Source organism: Diadema antillarum, unplaced genomic scaffold (assembly GCF_040938485.1).
Source record: "Diadema antillarum isolate AM-2024a unplaced genomic scaffold, OU_Dant_1.0 seq00001835_RagTag, whole genome shotgun sequence".
Lineage (NCBI taxonomy): Eukaryota > Metazoa > Echinodermata > Echinoidea > Diadematoida > Diadematidae > Diadema > Diadema antillarum.
Genome location: NW_027272508.1, coordinates 4,606 through 20,702, shown reverse-complemented (window position 1 = coordinate 20,702; position 16,097 = coordinate 4,606). Strand labels below are relative to the sequence as shown.

General features: G+C 36.6%; 1 protein-coding gene across 2 annotated transcripts; it reads right to left on the bottom strand.

Annotated features, from left to right (window-relative positions):
• Positions 1-612: 612 nt before the first annotated feature.
• LOC139712649 (uncharacterized) lies at positions 613-13,407 on the bottom strand. 2 transcript variants are annotated; one of them, XM_071624457.1, is made up of 4 exons: positions 13,291-13,407; positions 5,016-5,158; positions 3,243-3,528; positions 613-1,091 (listed from the first exon to the last, which is right to left on the bottom strand). In XM_071624457.1, the coding sequence occupies exons 1-4, from the start codon at positions 13,400-13,402 to the stop codon at positions 1,084-1,086; spliced, it is 549 nt and encodes a 182-aa protein (XP_071480558.1). In that variant the 5' UTR covers positions 13,403-13,407; the 3' UTR covers positions 613-1,083. The 2 variants fall into 2 exon arrangements, with proteins under 2 accessions (XP_071480558.1, XP_071480557.1); XM_071624456.1 differs by having other exon boundaries at positions 613-3,528.
• Positions 13,408-16,097: the final 2,690 nt, after the last annotated feature.

The window sequence follows — 16,097 nt, the reverse complement described above, 5'->3', positions numbered from 1 at the left end:
GTCCTAGGATAGGCTTAGGACAGGCTTACAGAATACCAATTTTGCCTGTCCTAAGGGTATCCTATTTTCTCTCTTACGCGCGCTCCTAGGATCGAAATAAGGATCGCGCTTACAGAATACCACCCCAGTTTTCTAGGATCTTCACATTCACAGAGAGAAAAAAAGACACTCTTAATTAAAAATATCAGCTGACAATCTGAACAACTGAAGTATGTGCTACTGATGGCATGCAGGCTGTTGCTTCTGTTAGGATGCTAAGAAGCACTTAATGCAGGCATTTTGATGGTGCTGAAGCTTAATCTAAGTATACCTCATGCTAGGACAACATAATACACCTCAGGCATGCAGTGAGAGAACAGAGTGTGTTGTTAGTACCAAAAAAAATATACACATCCATCATTAGGTCTATCTTTTAGCCTCTCCTTTTAAATGAAATTACAAGGGGGAAAAGCAAAATAAACCTGGGGGGTGTTTCATAAAGCTGTTCATAAAGTTACGAACAACTTACGAGCAACTGGTGATCAGTTCTTGTGCTGAATTATTGAAATTCTGATAAGTATAGCACATCAGAACTGATCACCAGTCGCTAGTAAGTTGTTCGTAACTTTACGAACAGCTTTATGAAACACCCCCCTGGTATTTATGAAACTACTATATTGTATAATGTGACAAGATTTAAACACCCTGTTACTGAAAAACCCCACCACACAAGCCAGAAATTGACCAATAATACCGGCTGATTAAAAAACATGGAACTCATAAATGTGAGCAATACAATGAAAATGTAAAGCAAAAGGGTGCCATACAAAAGAGTTAGTATATACTAGCTTTGGCAATACCTTGTGTCAGAACTATCGGTATAATGCTGTGTTAAATTAATTGGCTTAATAAAGAAAGATTAATTATACGTAATGCACAACAAATCAAAATGTAAGTAATAACTATGGAAGGCAATGAAAGAGCATTAAACATCTCCCACAAGTACACACACACACACACACGCACACACACCTACACCATATTGTATAAAATTTGTCTGGTGAGCTGACGTAAAAGCATATTATACCTCTTTCACACCCAAAATCAAAAACCTGCAACAAGACAGAAGGAAAATGGAAAGGACAAAAAAAATGGTAAGATGAAAATCTTTGCATGTGGTAAACAGATGCAGAGATGATCACTGTCTGTAACACTGCTTTGGTGGCCACTAAAACCAAGGATTTTATTACACTTGATTTGTTGCACACATATCATTTGTTTATGTGACACTATCTGAATGTTCTTAGCTTACAAAAGTGCTTTCCATCTTTGACAAGAGAAAGGTCAAAATTAATTAGCTTTAGAAATAACAAATAAAAATGTCACTATGGCGACTGGTATGCCTCCGCCATAATGCATGGTTTTCCCACTAGGTCTATGTATGACTTGACAATGTGTGATGACATTTTCACATGAATGGCAAAAAAATTTAAATGACATGATTATCACAAATGTGTTGAGTACTTACTTTTCTGGAACTAAATTTAATTTTGGATGAATGGGTATACCAGGTATTTGGGATTTGATGAATTTTTTACTTTACCTCTGACTCTTTTATAAGTTTATGCATTCAGTAATCTCCAAGTTATGGAAAAAGCGTAATTTCAGCATTACAAAGTGGAATTATTTAGCATTATAACCTGCCCTCTGACCCTTGACCTTTGACCACATGACCCTTTAATTCCCAAGAGATTCACTCTAAGGCAGTACATGCATACAAATGTATGAACTACACTTTAGTACAGGTAAGTTTTATGACGATAACTTCAGCCACTTCCAAGATATCGGGGAAGAGGAGAGATTTAGCATTTTCACTTGACATGGCTTTTTGGTCAAAAAACTTTCCAGAGAATCTCTAGCTGGTAATACATGTATACAATAGGTTTCAAGAAAATACCTTCAGACATAGCATAGATGTAGGGGAAATGGTGAAATTTTGAGGATTTGACCTTCACCTTTGACCCAATAACCCCCACATTCCCAAGAAAATCACTGTCAGGCAGCACATGCACATGTACCAAGTTCCATGAAGATACTCTGAACTATTTCCAAGATATAGAGAAAAAGTAAAATTTTAGCATTTTCACTTGACTTTTGACCTCATGGCCTGAACTTTCTCTAAAGAATCCTTGGTGGGTAGTACATGTATTCACTACAAAGTTTCAAAAAATACCTTCAGGGATTGCAGAGATATGGGGGGAATAGTGAAATTTTGAGCAATTGACATTGATCTTTGACCTCCAGCATGTGCACCCAAAAGTTGAAAGGCACGACTTTGTCCACTAATACACATATATGCTAAGTTTCATCAGGATACCTCAAACGGTTTTTGAGTTGCACTGTCCACAAAATTGAATACGGACGGAAGAGCGGACGGAAGGATGGACAGACAGCCCGAAAACATAATGCCTCCGGTGACACTTCATGGCAAAGGCATAGAAGATAATGATAATTGACACCAATCAATTTGTCTATTTGCTCATAAATCTCCATTGCAAGGAATGGATTCTGATGCTTTGATAGTATCTTGTACATGAAAGACAATGCAACAGCATAAAAGTAAAAAGATACATTGTATGAAGAGGTATGAAGTATGACTACACAAATTCACTCTAAGTAGTGCAATGTGTCTCCCTTCAAAGTAAAGAAAAGTGAAAAAAGAACAGTTAAGAAAGAAAACAGCAGTTCAGACAAAGGTATTTTGCTTTACATTACATCACAATACAGTGTATGTCATTGTCTAGTAAAGGTTGTATTTGCAAGAGTATGAGCAACTTCATAACTGTTGAAAATTACATACAAACTTACACAGCCATTAGATTCTTTGAAGTCAAATAGAAGTCAAAAAGGTGTTGGCACAGCAGAATGTGATATGGGAGTACTGTACAACCATCTCAAAACTTACTAATATATATAACAAAACTGTAGAGGAAATTTGTGATATTGCACAATGCAAAATTCCCAGCATCTTTCCACAGACCATGCAGAGTGTTTACCACTTGCATTGATTCCTACATTACCCAGTGGTTGAATATCTCTTGGTGCACTCCAGTGTCAATTTCCACCCTTTGTCTTGCTTGATCCCTACAAAAATATTCCACATAAATGAGCTATGACTCACTGTCAAAGTATTAAAGGGAAGGTGACAATGATTACAATGTTTCAAAACTGCTCATAATTCCCCATTGTTGCCTCATCCATACCTTCTAGAAAGGCCTCTAAGGCAGCTGTGTCTTCCATTTCTCTGCCCCCTGCTGCTTCTTCAACTCCTCCAGCTTCACTTCCTCTTTTTTCCTTCTTCTCAGAAGAGTTCTTCCTTTTGCTGCTCTTGCTTGAATTGCTCACACTGCTGCTGCTGTTTTTCTTCTTCCTCCTTTTCTGAGCATCATCATGAACAGCCTCCTGACCATGCCCCTCTACTGTATCCCGTTTTCTATCATGATCACGATGCTTTTTGTGCTTCTCTTTCTTATGGCTTTTCTCTTGATCCTGGCAGTTGAAGAGAAAGTTTTTATCTAGCTTGTTGTTTTATTTTCATGAATTAAAGAATGTTTGACATAAGAGTAACTGCTGTCATTGCAAAAATCTAAAAAAGACATTTTAAGGAGTTATGAACACTGTATTTTAAACACATCCACTAGCACTTTCTGATGGGCAGAAAATATTATGTATTTTTACATGAATCACAAATTCACATAAATGTATTAAAAAGCACTTGACAGCAGTAAAACAGGAAAATCAAATGAGCAGAAAGAGAAAGAAAAAATCTAAATGAAATTTTTGAAAATGCTCATTATAACTGCACTCTATAGGCCCACAGCTCCTTGGCGTATTTAATTCATCCAAACATTTGTAGTAAAGAGTTTCAAGATTTCGAATATGGATGTAGAGGACTCTGACTTCTTCCCTCTCTCTAAGAGCAATAGTGTTGAAAACAAGCCACAAGAAAAAGCACGGTCAGACTGGCAAAAGATTGAGAAGTTTAAAGGGACCCTGAAATCCGAATACATGTTGATTTGTGTTGCTTTATGATACCCTCAACATCACTTTTGCGGTGAAAAGAATATCTAGAAACATTCCATACATTTTTAAAGATTTTTTTCTTCTATTTTTCTTCAGATTACTTGGGAAAGCCCACAAAAAATCCTTCCAAACCAATATTCCTTTAACAAAAGACATTGGAATGCACCTTCCCCATCGACTCAGCATATTAAGTTACATGTTTTTGTGATATTAATATGAGTAACAAAAGACATGGCGAGGGAACAATGGTCATGTAACTTATGCTGAGTCGAGGGTAAGGTGCATTCCAATGTCTTTTGTTAAACATTTCAGTACTTTAGCAATGATTGACAGATGAGGTCATCTGAGGAATATTGGTTTGCAAGGATTTTTTGTGGGCGTTCCCAAGTAATCTGAAGAAAAATAGAAGAAAAAAAAATCGTTAAAAATATATGGAACGTTTCTAGATATTTGTTTCGCCGCAAAAGTGATGTTGACGGTATCATAAATCAACACAAATCAACATGCATTTGGATTTCAGGGCCCCTTTAAGATTGCGAAGTTTGGGCCATTGGTACGGGCCCAAGCAAGAGTGCGCTGTCTGATGGCTAGTGAATGTGACGTGACACTGCACATCTGTACATGAGAAGTTTCGCTGAAGTTTGCAGTCACACTGGCAAAACTTAGAGATCTTAAAGATTGCAATCTTAAACTTTTCGATCTTTTGCCAGTCTGACCGTGCCTAAAGAGTGCTTAAACTTCTGTGAGTCATACCTTGGAAAATACTTAAAGATTGCCATTTACACATTATATATCAATGATAAGCAGCTGGTGTACGTTACTGAAATGCAGAATGCTATACATGTATTGGCACAACAATTTTCATCAGGGAGAGAACCAAAACTGTCATGCCACTATTTCTTTATGTGAATAGTCAATATGTGTGTGTGTGTGTGTGGGTGGTTTTTTTTTACCTTTTCTCTGTCCTTGCTCTTGTGCTTTTTCTTTCTAGCAGAGCTGCTGGTGCTAGTACTGGTATTTGTCTCACTCTCACTGATGTCATCTTGTACCACATCAACTAAGACATCAAACTCATCACTGGCCCTTGAAACATTTCCTGCAAGTAAGTGAAAGCCACAGATCTCATTGCCACAGGAATGATGACATGTAAGTTTTCGAGACAAATGTCTAGAATGTCAAGAATGAACAATGGAAAAAAGATTCTTAGCTTTAAAATATCATACTTGTCAAAATTGGATGTTCGTACTTCTTGCATTAAGAGACAAAACAAAATTAGAACGAGATATGAAACTCATCCCTTTAAGACGAGTTAGGTGATGCTCTGGAGGGTCATCAGATATCGGTCGCCCATGATCGACACATCTTAAAAGGGGACAGTTAGCAATCGAAGCAGTACTATGTACATGTATGGTGTTATTAATTAAAAAGCAATGACACTCTTATATATTAAAGCAAATCTCAAAGTCGACTCTCATTTTCACGGAAAGGATGTGATATACAGACTTGAGGTATACTGAAAAATGTTAATAACAATTTAGGTGAGTCTATGTAAATGCAAAAGTTACAATATGTTTAGACAAGTTGTTTCTGTAATGCAAGACAAAAGAAAATTATGTAATCATATGTGTGTGTAGATGTGGGAGTAATTTACAAGCTACCTAACTGTATATTTACCAAGAGATCTTCGACACGAACAAAATGAAGCATGACAATAAAATGTTTTCAGGGCATTCTCAGCTTTAAAGGGACTGTTTACCATTGTGAGCAGTAATTTAAAAATGTTCAAGTTAACACATTTACTAACCAATATTTATACAGCCCTTATTCTATACAGACTCAAAGCGCTTCAAGAATTTTAACAAAATATATGAAATCAACATTTACAAAACAAAACAAAACAAAACAGAGAAAGGACAAAGCAAAACAAATAAATAGTGACTTTAAACTGTCAGATCACTTGCACTGGAATTAAGTAAGAGCTATAATGAGGTCTTACTTTTGAAAAAAAAAAAAGGTTTTCGACATTTTTTTTTTTAAAATTGATCTGTGTTAACTGCTGATTGGATGTTTATGGGGAGAGTGTTCAGGATTGTGGTGCTGCAATACTTAACCCTATTCTAACTGGGGGGGGGTCAAATTGACCCCCCCCCTCGACGCTTCGCGCCACGATTTCGCAACGTGCAAAGCTTTTGCCACGTCGTTTCACGACTTTTTTCATTGAAGTCTCCCGCATATTTTGAGACCGAATTTGCGACGTCCGCGTACACCGTTTTGAAGTTACGTAATGTTTTGCATATGCATGTCAACCAAAAAACAGCTCAAATTCATGATATCGTGTGCAAATCCAATGCAAATTGTGTTTTTTGGTTAAATTGATATAAATTAGATTATTTCAACTTTTAACCATTGAAATTAATCAATTCTAGTGTAGATAAGCCTGAAAAAGTGCCTGCAACAAGTTTTGGCAAAAACACAATAGAAAACAAAAGGTTGAAAAAACAATAAAATACATAAGAAATTAACAAAACAATGAAAAACAAAAGAAATTAATTTCAATTGAGCTATTTTTTTACACAAAAATTGTTTGATGTGTCTTGAGGAATTCTGACACAAAAATTTAGCAATCCTCCAGTCTTTTTAATGGAGTTATAGGTGAAAATATGATTTCATGCACAAATTTGCATAATTAATTTATTAAAAATAGAAAGGCAATATTTTTCTATTGTATGACAATGTAATCTTGTAGTTGACATCCAGCTCTATCTTAAGGCAAAATTTCGCAGCGATCGCGTGATCGGTGGCCGAGATCTGAAGGGGGGGTCAAATTGACCCCCCCTCAGTAAAAACTTGGTCTCAAATAGCCCAGTTTAGGCCATGGGGTGAGCTGGTTTTTTCGCTTGTTTCGTTCCGACAACTGCGGCACTAAAATTTCTCCACAGCTACATGTAAACAAATAACCAAAAAGGATACAGGAAAAAGTTCGACACAAACCCTCCTGCAGTATTTTGGTAATTTAGGGGGAAACAGTGAACTTTTTTGTCACTGAGGAGCTGAATATGTACACTTTGCCGCGTACGATATTCATCCGCGAACGATCATGTGATGTATGTTATCCAATCCGAATCGAGAATTATTGTTTACGAGTCAAAATGGCCGCCCCCTGTGAGCCTGTCGACGCGTCTACGTCGTCTGCTCTGCCGAAACTTTTAAGATGCGTTATCATGCATGTAACATCGATGAAGTTTGAAAATTTCACGGCTATGACAAACCTAAGATAGACGAAACCTATTTTGTGTGCCAAAGAGTGGATCAAATTGAGTGGGGGAGACCGTGAAATCGCAGACCAGAACGAAGTGATTCAGCTGCTCAGGGGGACTGACTGCAACCTACATAGGATAATTTACGGGTTAGTTTACGTGCGTACAGTCGTAGCAGTCGACACTGCAGTGCAGTCTCTCTCATATGCATAATGTTAATGACCATGATGACTACAAGTACAACGTTAGCTATGTTATGAACGTTGCTTGTGTATGTTATAATGGGCGCTAATGCAGTAGCTTAGCCGTTAGCCTGTCTGTTACATTTTAGATAAATTATCTTGAATTTCACCTTGGCATGGCATAGCCCCGTTATAATGTAGCCTAGATGTAATTTTACATGTTGTTCTATGTACAGCCCAGGTTGTAGGTTGATGTAGCTGATCGGTGATATTGTTTTGTAAAAGCCTTGACACACAGGACTGGATTGAAAAAGGTTTAAACTGCATGTAAATTTATATTTTCATAATCATGGCCATGGAGTATTAATATTAAATATCCATCCTGTTTCTCTCACCCCGAAATTGGCGAATCTCCCCTCAAAACACACATTTAGCATCTCATTAAATTAACTTATTAATATTTGATATAAATAGGTCTAAAAAACCAACAATGACAATAACATAATTTCAACAATTAAACTCCCTAAAACATATGATTACCATTATGTTGTGCCAAACTATAAAGCAGTGGGTGGTGGTGATAGTGAAAGGCCAAGGATTACTAGTATTAATGATGATAAGGCAGTTGTATTCATAATTATGATAATTGATATTGCATGTGATCAGGTGCTGAAAGCTGTAGATGTAATTTAAAATCAGTAATTGCACTGCAAGTACAAGTTGAAGTAGTTGATGATGACAATGATCATGAGGTGTTAACGATTACCTGGCATAGTACTAGGGCTTATTGGTAATTACAAGATTCAAATATATTTGCAGTCAATAGTCTACTGTACATTTAATGATATATTGAGTGTAATGTTCAACCCCTCCCTCTAGCGTTTAGCCTTTTTTTCCCCCTAACAAAATCCAACGGCTAATCATTGCTGTTCATTTCTCCATTGTATTAAATAGGATTCCATGAAACGTGCTACAAGAGGTTTATAGATAGCAAACGCCTGAATCTCGCTAGGAAACGAAAGCTGAAGGAGGAGCCTGGTCCGTCAGCAGGAGCATCTGTTTCCTCCCCTAAGACGCTCACAGCAAGATCAAGATTTTCTTCTGGAAGCTGTTCAGGTTCTGCTGTGTTGCCTGTAAAATGCATCATTTGCAACAGAGTCAACCTGCTCATTACCGGTACTTGCCAAGGGAAATAGGTTAATATGATTGATATTGAAGCATGAAAACATCGTCATGTTACTATAAGTTGTCCTTGATAAAATGGAGCAATATATATATACACCACTGAAACATTCACACACATACACAAAGAACTTCAGTGCAAAGTTCAGAAACAACAGAATGTACTGTATATGCACCAATGCTTTGGTCAATGTGATTGATATTCAAGAATTGACATCTTACCAAAGTTGTGCATGATAAAATGTCTTTGTAATACAGATTGCTTCCTGTATTTTGAATGCCAATGTTTATGCAACATGTTTTGACTCCTTGCCTCAGTATGTGATTGTTCGCCCTTTAGCAAACATTTCTGCCCACTATTATGATTTGATTAGGGTTGAATTATTTTAAGAACAAAGATGTTTTCCTAAGTGTGGTTTTTTCATAAAACTGAATGACTACGATTAAAATTTGTTTCTCCCACTCTGGGGAAAAAAAATGTAACTATTATTGATACTGAAACAGAATGTTCATGTAGAAAGGTCAGTACAATGTAGGTGTGAGTACAAAATCAGTTTGCTAAAACTAATACCAGCCAAATGAAAATTGTGCATAAGTTGAGTCAGGTTTGCACAGATCCTCTGATATTGGAAGTTAATTGCAATGTTATCATAATTTTTAATGCCAAACCTGTTTTATTCTCTCCAAGATTTTCAGGTACACATTGCCTCCAATACAGAATCCTACATGTTTCACTCATGAATGGGTAAACTATAATTTTGCCTTTATTTTATATATTGGCATTTTTCAAAACTTTTACACCCTTTCAAGGATATTTGGACCATGGAATGTTCCAGGAAATTTATTAAAACTAGAAAATTTGACTGATTATCATTTTGAGCTATCTTACATGAAAGGAGGTAGTGTCCCACCATGTTGTAACCTAATAATAGCAATGAAAACTTCAGGAAATTTTATGAAGATTAAATTTTCTAAAGTACTGTATAATATTTCATGAACAACGTGATTGCTATGTGATCTAAGTATATTAAAGCTTCTTAAGAAGAAGAAGAAGAAGAAGAAAATAAAAACATGTTTACTGATAAACAATATGATCTGTTTAATAGTAATGTCTCATGTGTGTAAATGAGTTTGTATGTGTGCGTGTGAGTGTATATAATATGTCAGCGTTTTTATGCACCTGTGTATGTGTAATGCACTGATCAATACATGTATTATATCATTGTGTGTGTTCATGTTTATGATAATCTTTTTTATGATGCTGATGTGATAAATGGCAAAGGCATGTAGAATAATATTTTAATACACTTGGGTATATTGAATCTTCATAACTATGTGTGTGCGTATGTGTGTGTGCATGTGAGGGTGTGTGTGTGTGTGTGTGTGTGTACAATAAGATTCTCCCACATGCACGCGGACACACACACAAACAAACGCACTGATTTTTTTTTCTTTCTTTTTTTGCCTTGAATGATTAGTCATTTGATTAATAACATGTCTTTGAACAGAATATAAGGCATTTGCCTTGACCTCTGACGGTCAGTCAGTGCTCTCTCTCATACGGTCTCGAACCACTTTGCTCTTGTCCTCCTTTGCATAGCCAGCATCAGGAAAAACTGAAACATGAGATACAATGCAACTATTAAACCAAAACTTCACTTTTTTTTCTAGGTATATGGCTAAAAGCAGTGCTTTACAAATGTGCATATGTATTTCAGCTTAGAAACACTATGGGAACTATACTGCGGCGAGCAGCCCCATACGCATAACTGCGGCCAGCAGCCCCATACGCATAGCGTCATGGGGCTGTGAACTGTAGCATACAGGATCATGACGGATGTTTTATCGCGGACAAATATCAACTTAAAATCCGGAAAAAATCTTCAATTTGAAGACTTATTAATAAATTTGAAGTATTGATAACAGAGTTCGTGCAAGGTTTGCTTCTGCAAATAGTTCCTTTCTGTTCAAATTGATGACTAAATGTGACTCGGTCGAGAGGAAACTGGCAGAGCTACACTGAATTGACGGCCAGCGCATGCACACACAGACATCTACATCCAGTCAATGGATTCGAAATTTGTGCGCAGTGATGTGTGCGCCTGCGCTGACCGTCAATTCTGCGTAGCTCTCCCAGATTCCTCTCGACCTAGTCATATTAAGTCATCAATTCGAACAGAAAATGACTATTTGTAGAACCAAACCTTGCACGAACCCTGTTGTCAATACTTCAACCTTACTTGTAAGTCTTCAAATTGAAGAATTTTTGTTCGATTTAAGGTTGACATTTGTCCGCGATACTATTCTGTCATAATCCTAAATGCTACAATCCGCAGCCCCATTACGATATGTGTATTGGGCTGCTGGTCGCAGTTTATAAAATATGGATTTTCGCAAAAACTGCAGGATATTTCGAGGAGAACTTTTTACAGTATATTTAGGATGTACAAAACATCACATTTCCGCATTCAGAAAGTAGTGCCAGTGTTGCTGGAACGAAACCCATTTTCTAAGCCTCTTTTTCAGCTTCACCCCATGGCCTAGTTAGAATAGGGTTAAGGCTGACGTCAAGCTGTTATTCAGGTTCTTGGGATGGTAAGCACAGTACGTGTGGTGGGCCTAAGGTTATATGTTGCCTGACGGATGTGGAGGAGCTCAGAAAGATACGCTGGTATTTATTATGAAGGGCTTTACATGCAAGTGTAGCAGTCTTGAATTCAGTTCTCTTAGAGATGGAAAGCCAATGCAGATTATTCATAAGGGGTGTCACATGGATAAACCTCGGTTTGTTATACACTAGTTTAGCAGTATGATTTTGGAGAAGCTGTAAACATTAGAGATTTTGTGATGTAGTGCCATGTAGCTTTACACTATAATCTAGTCTGGAGAGTACAAGCCCTCTCACTGCATCATGCACAGAAGACTCATCAAGATATTTTATAATGTGACCCAGGTTCTTCAAATGATATCTGATAGTACACGACATATTGGTGACCTCGTTATCTAATTATCGGTAGTCATTTGGCTGTTAAAGACAACTCCCAGTCCCAGTATGCGAACAGATGGCGAAGGCTTCAGCACTACATCATCCAGTCAAATGCTCACATTTTGCAGATGTGTTTGGTGTGATCTGGAAAATATGACAAAGAACTGCTTCTTCTCTTGGTTCAATTTCCAATTATTCCTCAGCATCCACTTTCTAATCTCAGACATAACAGTTGACATCTTCCTTAATGTCTGGTTTACATTGTCTCTCTGAGATGGGTCACATGTCAGGTAGATTTGTATGTCATCTGCATACATGTGATAACGAATTTTATGCTTATAAAAAATATCAGCTACAGGTTTGAGATACAACGTAAACAGGAGAGGATCCATCATCGAGCCCTGTGGGACTCCAAATTCAAGTGGAACATCCACTGATGATTTGCCATCAATTCGCACGTTGGACCTTCTGTGAGCGAGATATGTCTTGAGCCAATTCTAAGCAAGATCTCTTACACCATAAACTTCTTAAATTCTGGTCAACAACAAGGAATGATCATTTGATGCATATGTGTAGGTCAATTGTATCACTAAAAGTTTTACCATATAAATATTTTGTAATAAGGCTTTACGATAAAATCCTAACTGTAGACGGTTTTACAAGTCTAGAAACAAATTTAAAATAACTACATGTATTGGTCACATTTTGTATAATTATTTAACAATACCTAACAATGATTATATTGATTACCTTTTTTTACAATGGTAGTTTCTATCCTAACTCACATTTTAGAACTATTTTGAAGCACTACAGCTGGGTTTTTGTTTTATCTGCAAATGGTAAATGACTTAACATTGACCTTTTCAAATAAGAACTTTGACCCTTATTTGCATAATCAAGATGACTGTATAATCTTGCCGTCATTATACACTTGTAGTGTGTTATTCTAGACATATTTGTGGACCTCTCCTGAAAAAATCAGCTTTTTACTAAAAATATCCAGGTTAAAGCTTATGCTCTTCGCTGATATGCGGATAGCCTATCACCTAAAACACTGCTAACCCTTTGCATGCCAGATCAATCTCCTGTCCATAGGTTTGTGTGTGAAATGTGTGCACATTTGACTCTATGGCACATAAAAGGTTAAATTAACTGGTATGTGATACTTGTATAAGAAAGATCAATATAGCTGCCTACAAATGTATGTCTGTGTTGGATATATCATAGAAGCCTCATTTGCAATTTCATGAACTATCCACATGATTTTATTTGCTACGTAACTAGTAGAGTTTAACTTGTAATCTTTTTCCTTCTGAATATATTCATGTCAAACTGATATTAACGCATATACCTTTATAGATGTGGTTCTCTACCACACTGAGAAGAGATGTCATGCTGAGGTATTGGTAAAATATCCTCTCTTTTTTTCCAGGAGCCCTGCCTTCCAGGTGATTTGATCAAGGAGGAAGCTTTTCTACACATACGAGCTCATACAAGACATACATCACACATCCCAATTGAGTATATTCTCATAGAAAATGTGCAGTATAAATTCACAATTTACAATCACTAAAGAGACTATAAGTTTCTCAGAGTATTTGTAGACATATGATGTTCTTACGTGAAACAGGTTTCTTAGCAGGATTTGAGGTAACACTCTCCAGGAAGTTCAGATCTGCCAACTCGAGTGTCAGACCAAGGCTTGTAGGAGAGGACATTCCCTGACTGGACATTCTTGATGCCTGTAGGTACTCCATAACAATAAGAGACAAAGCGGGGAAGAAGAGAGGGAGATAGAGGGAAAGAGAAAAGTTGGAGAGAGGAAAGAGTTTGTCAACACAATGCTGGCAGTGTTTTGTCAGTAGCATAATGTATGAGCCATACATTTTGCTAGCATAAGATTTCACTAGTAAGAACTCATCAGACAATTTCACAAGTGGTTAAAGTTGTGACCACAGCAATGACACAAGCCAATAAATACTATCCTTATTCAAGAGACAAAGCAACAGTGTCCCACTTTCATTGACAACTGCATTTCTCCTACAAGAGGCTACACTGAAGTAAGCTGTTAAAGGGGAAGTCTAGGCAATTTTTATAATTTCACATCATGTAGTACATAACTTGACAGCTCTATGTTTAGATTTGTGGGAGTTTATTGTGGCCTTTGAGCAGAGAACCAAGGCTCTAAAAAATGAAATCAAATTACACTGAACAAGGATGATTACATAGCAGCTTCCCTCTACGAATGCATGAGCAGGATGTTTACATATTTTAGAAAATATATTGCAGCAATGTAATTACTTTACGATACCGCTTGTGTAAGAAGGCCACCTGTGTAGAATATATGCATGCTTTCTTTTGTTCTGCTTCATAGAGCCAACACTCATGCATTCTCATGGTGAAGCTACTTTGTTATCCTCCTTGTTCATTATGATTTGTCATCAATTCTGAAAACATTCTTATTCCTTATTCACATAGCAAATCACTATAAATTCTGTAACTCTGTATCCACTATAACCAATTTATAGTTGTTCAAATGTGAAAGTGTGAAAATTATCCGGAGTTCTCCTTTAAATTTGAATATATAAGCTGACCCACAAAATTAACAATAAAAGCAGTACAAAGTACATAACATGTACAGTATGTACAGCTACAAAATATCTTAAGGGTGTTTAAAAAAAAAAATCTATTTGTGTACCTACACTTCTTTCCTTTCAGCTACAAATTAATGGAGACACAAATCAGTTGTAAACAAATACAAGAATAATGATGATTATTTTTATAATGAAAGTAATACTACAGATAAAAATAAAAGCCAGAAATGTTCATGCTTCATGTATTGTATATTTATTATACTTGGGAGAATTAAGGTTGGTCTTTGGGATGCAATTGTTGTTGAGTAACCAGGATTGATGAATCTCATTAAAATTGTTATATAAAGCTAAAGCCCAAAGCCCACTGTGTGACCTGAGCCTGCATCTGGCATGAGTTGAAATTGACCTTGAACTTGCACCAGCTTCCACCAGATCGCCACGAGTTTGAAATTTCATAATTTTTTTGTTTTGTTAAAAGTTCGTTAACAGTCAATATGAATATGCAAATAGTGTAGTTATGATTCCATTTTTTCAAAATTTGCCACATATGTTGTTAATAGATTTTCACATTTCCAGTTTATCATTTAAGCACTATTTTGCTTGGTTCTCAAATCCTGATGATAGTGTCTAACTGCACCATTATTCAAGCTATTCAACTAGGTATAACATCATATGTTATGCTTTAATAACAGAAACATTGAATAAATGTCATTACTTTTGTACACAAGCAATGAAAAATTGGGGTGCCGACATTATGAACTCATTTGCATACAAGAAATATCGCTACGGCGACTGATATGCCTCCGCCATAATGCATGGTTCTCCTAATAGGTCTATAGCACAATGAGTGATGACAGTTTCACACAATTGGCAAAATATTAAAATGACAGGTTTGCCACAAATGTGCTAGATGTTCACTTTCCTAGAAGTAGGTTCAATTTGACGAATGATTAAAACGTCAGAGTGCAGGTATTTGGGGAACTGATGATTTTTACTTGACTTTTGACCCTTTTATAAGTTTATGCATTGAGTAATTTTCAAGGTATTGAGAAAAAGTATAATTTCAGTATCAAATGGTAAAAGAGCATTATCTAAACCTGGCCTTTGACCTTTGACCTCACAGTTCCAAAGAGAATCACTGTTAGGTTGAACATGCATAAATATGTAAGTTTCATGATGATACCTTGAGTTACTTTCAAGATATGGAGGAAAAGGTGCAATTTAGCACTTTCACTTGACCTTTGACCTTTTGGCAAGAAACTTCCCACAGAATATATATTGGGTAATACATGCATACATCAAGTAAAAAAAACACAAAACTTCAGGCATGGCATAAATATAAGAAAAGGAGTGATATTTTGAGGAGTTGACCTTGATCTTTGACCCCCTGACCTTTGAACCATGACCCCAAATTCCCTAGATAATCACTGCCCATTGGAACAAGCATATATACTAAGTTCCATGAAGATACCTTGAACCATTTGCGAGATACAGAGAAAAACATGAATTTTTCAACTTTTTTTCACAAAATAACCTGTGACCTTTGACCTTTGACCCTAAAATCCAAACAAAGTATTATCCCCCCAGGATATACCCTCATACCAAGTTTGATGTAAAACCACCACACGGTTCTTGAGATATCGACAAAAACAAAACGGAGCGGACGTACGTAAGGACGGACGGACAGACGACCCGAAAACATAATGCCTCCGGCCACTTCGTTGGCGGAGGCATAATAAATATAAACTGTACAAGAACTGTTCTGCAGAAATTGGTGAAATTTAACAATGTCATAATTTTCTTCTTTGATTCTGGTCAAATTTTCACTGTTATA

Bases quoted from the DNA above. Each gene is read 5' to 3' on its own strand.
- LOC139712649 (XM_071624456.1), bottom strand. From the start codon at position 13,402: ATGTCCAGTCAGGGAATGTCCTCTCCTACAAGCCTTGGTCTGACACTC. The intron at 5,159-13,290 runs GTAAGAACATCA...ACTTACTTGCAG, and splicing joins TGCTAAGAAACCTGTTTCAC to GAAATGTTTCAAGGGCCAGT. The intron at 3,529-5,015 runs GTAAAAAAAAAC...TTCAACTGCCAG, and splicing joins AGAGCAAGGACAGAGAAAAG to GATCAAGAGAAAAGCCATAA.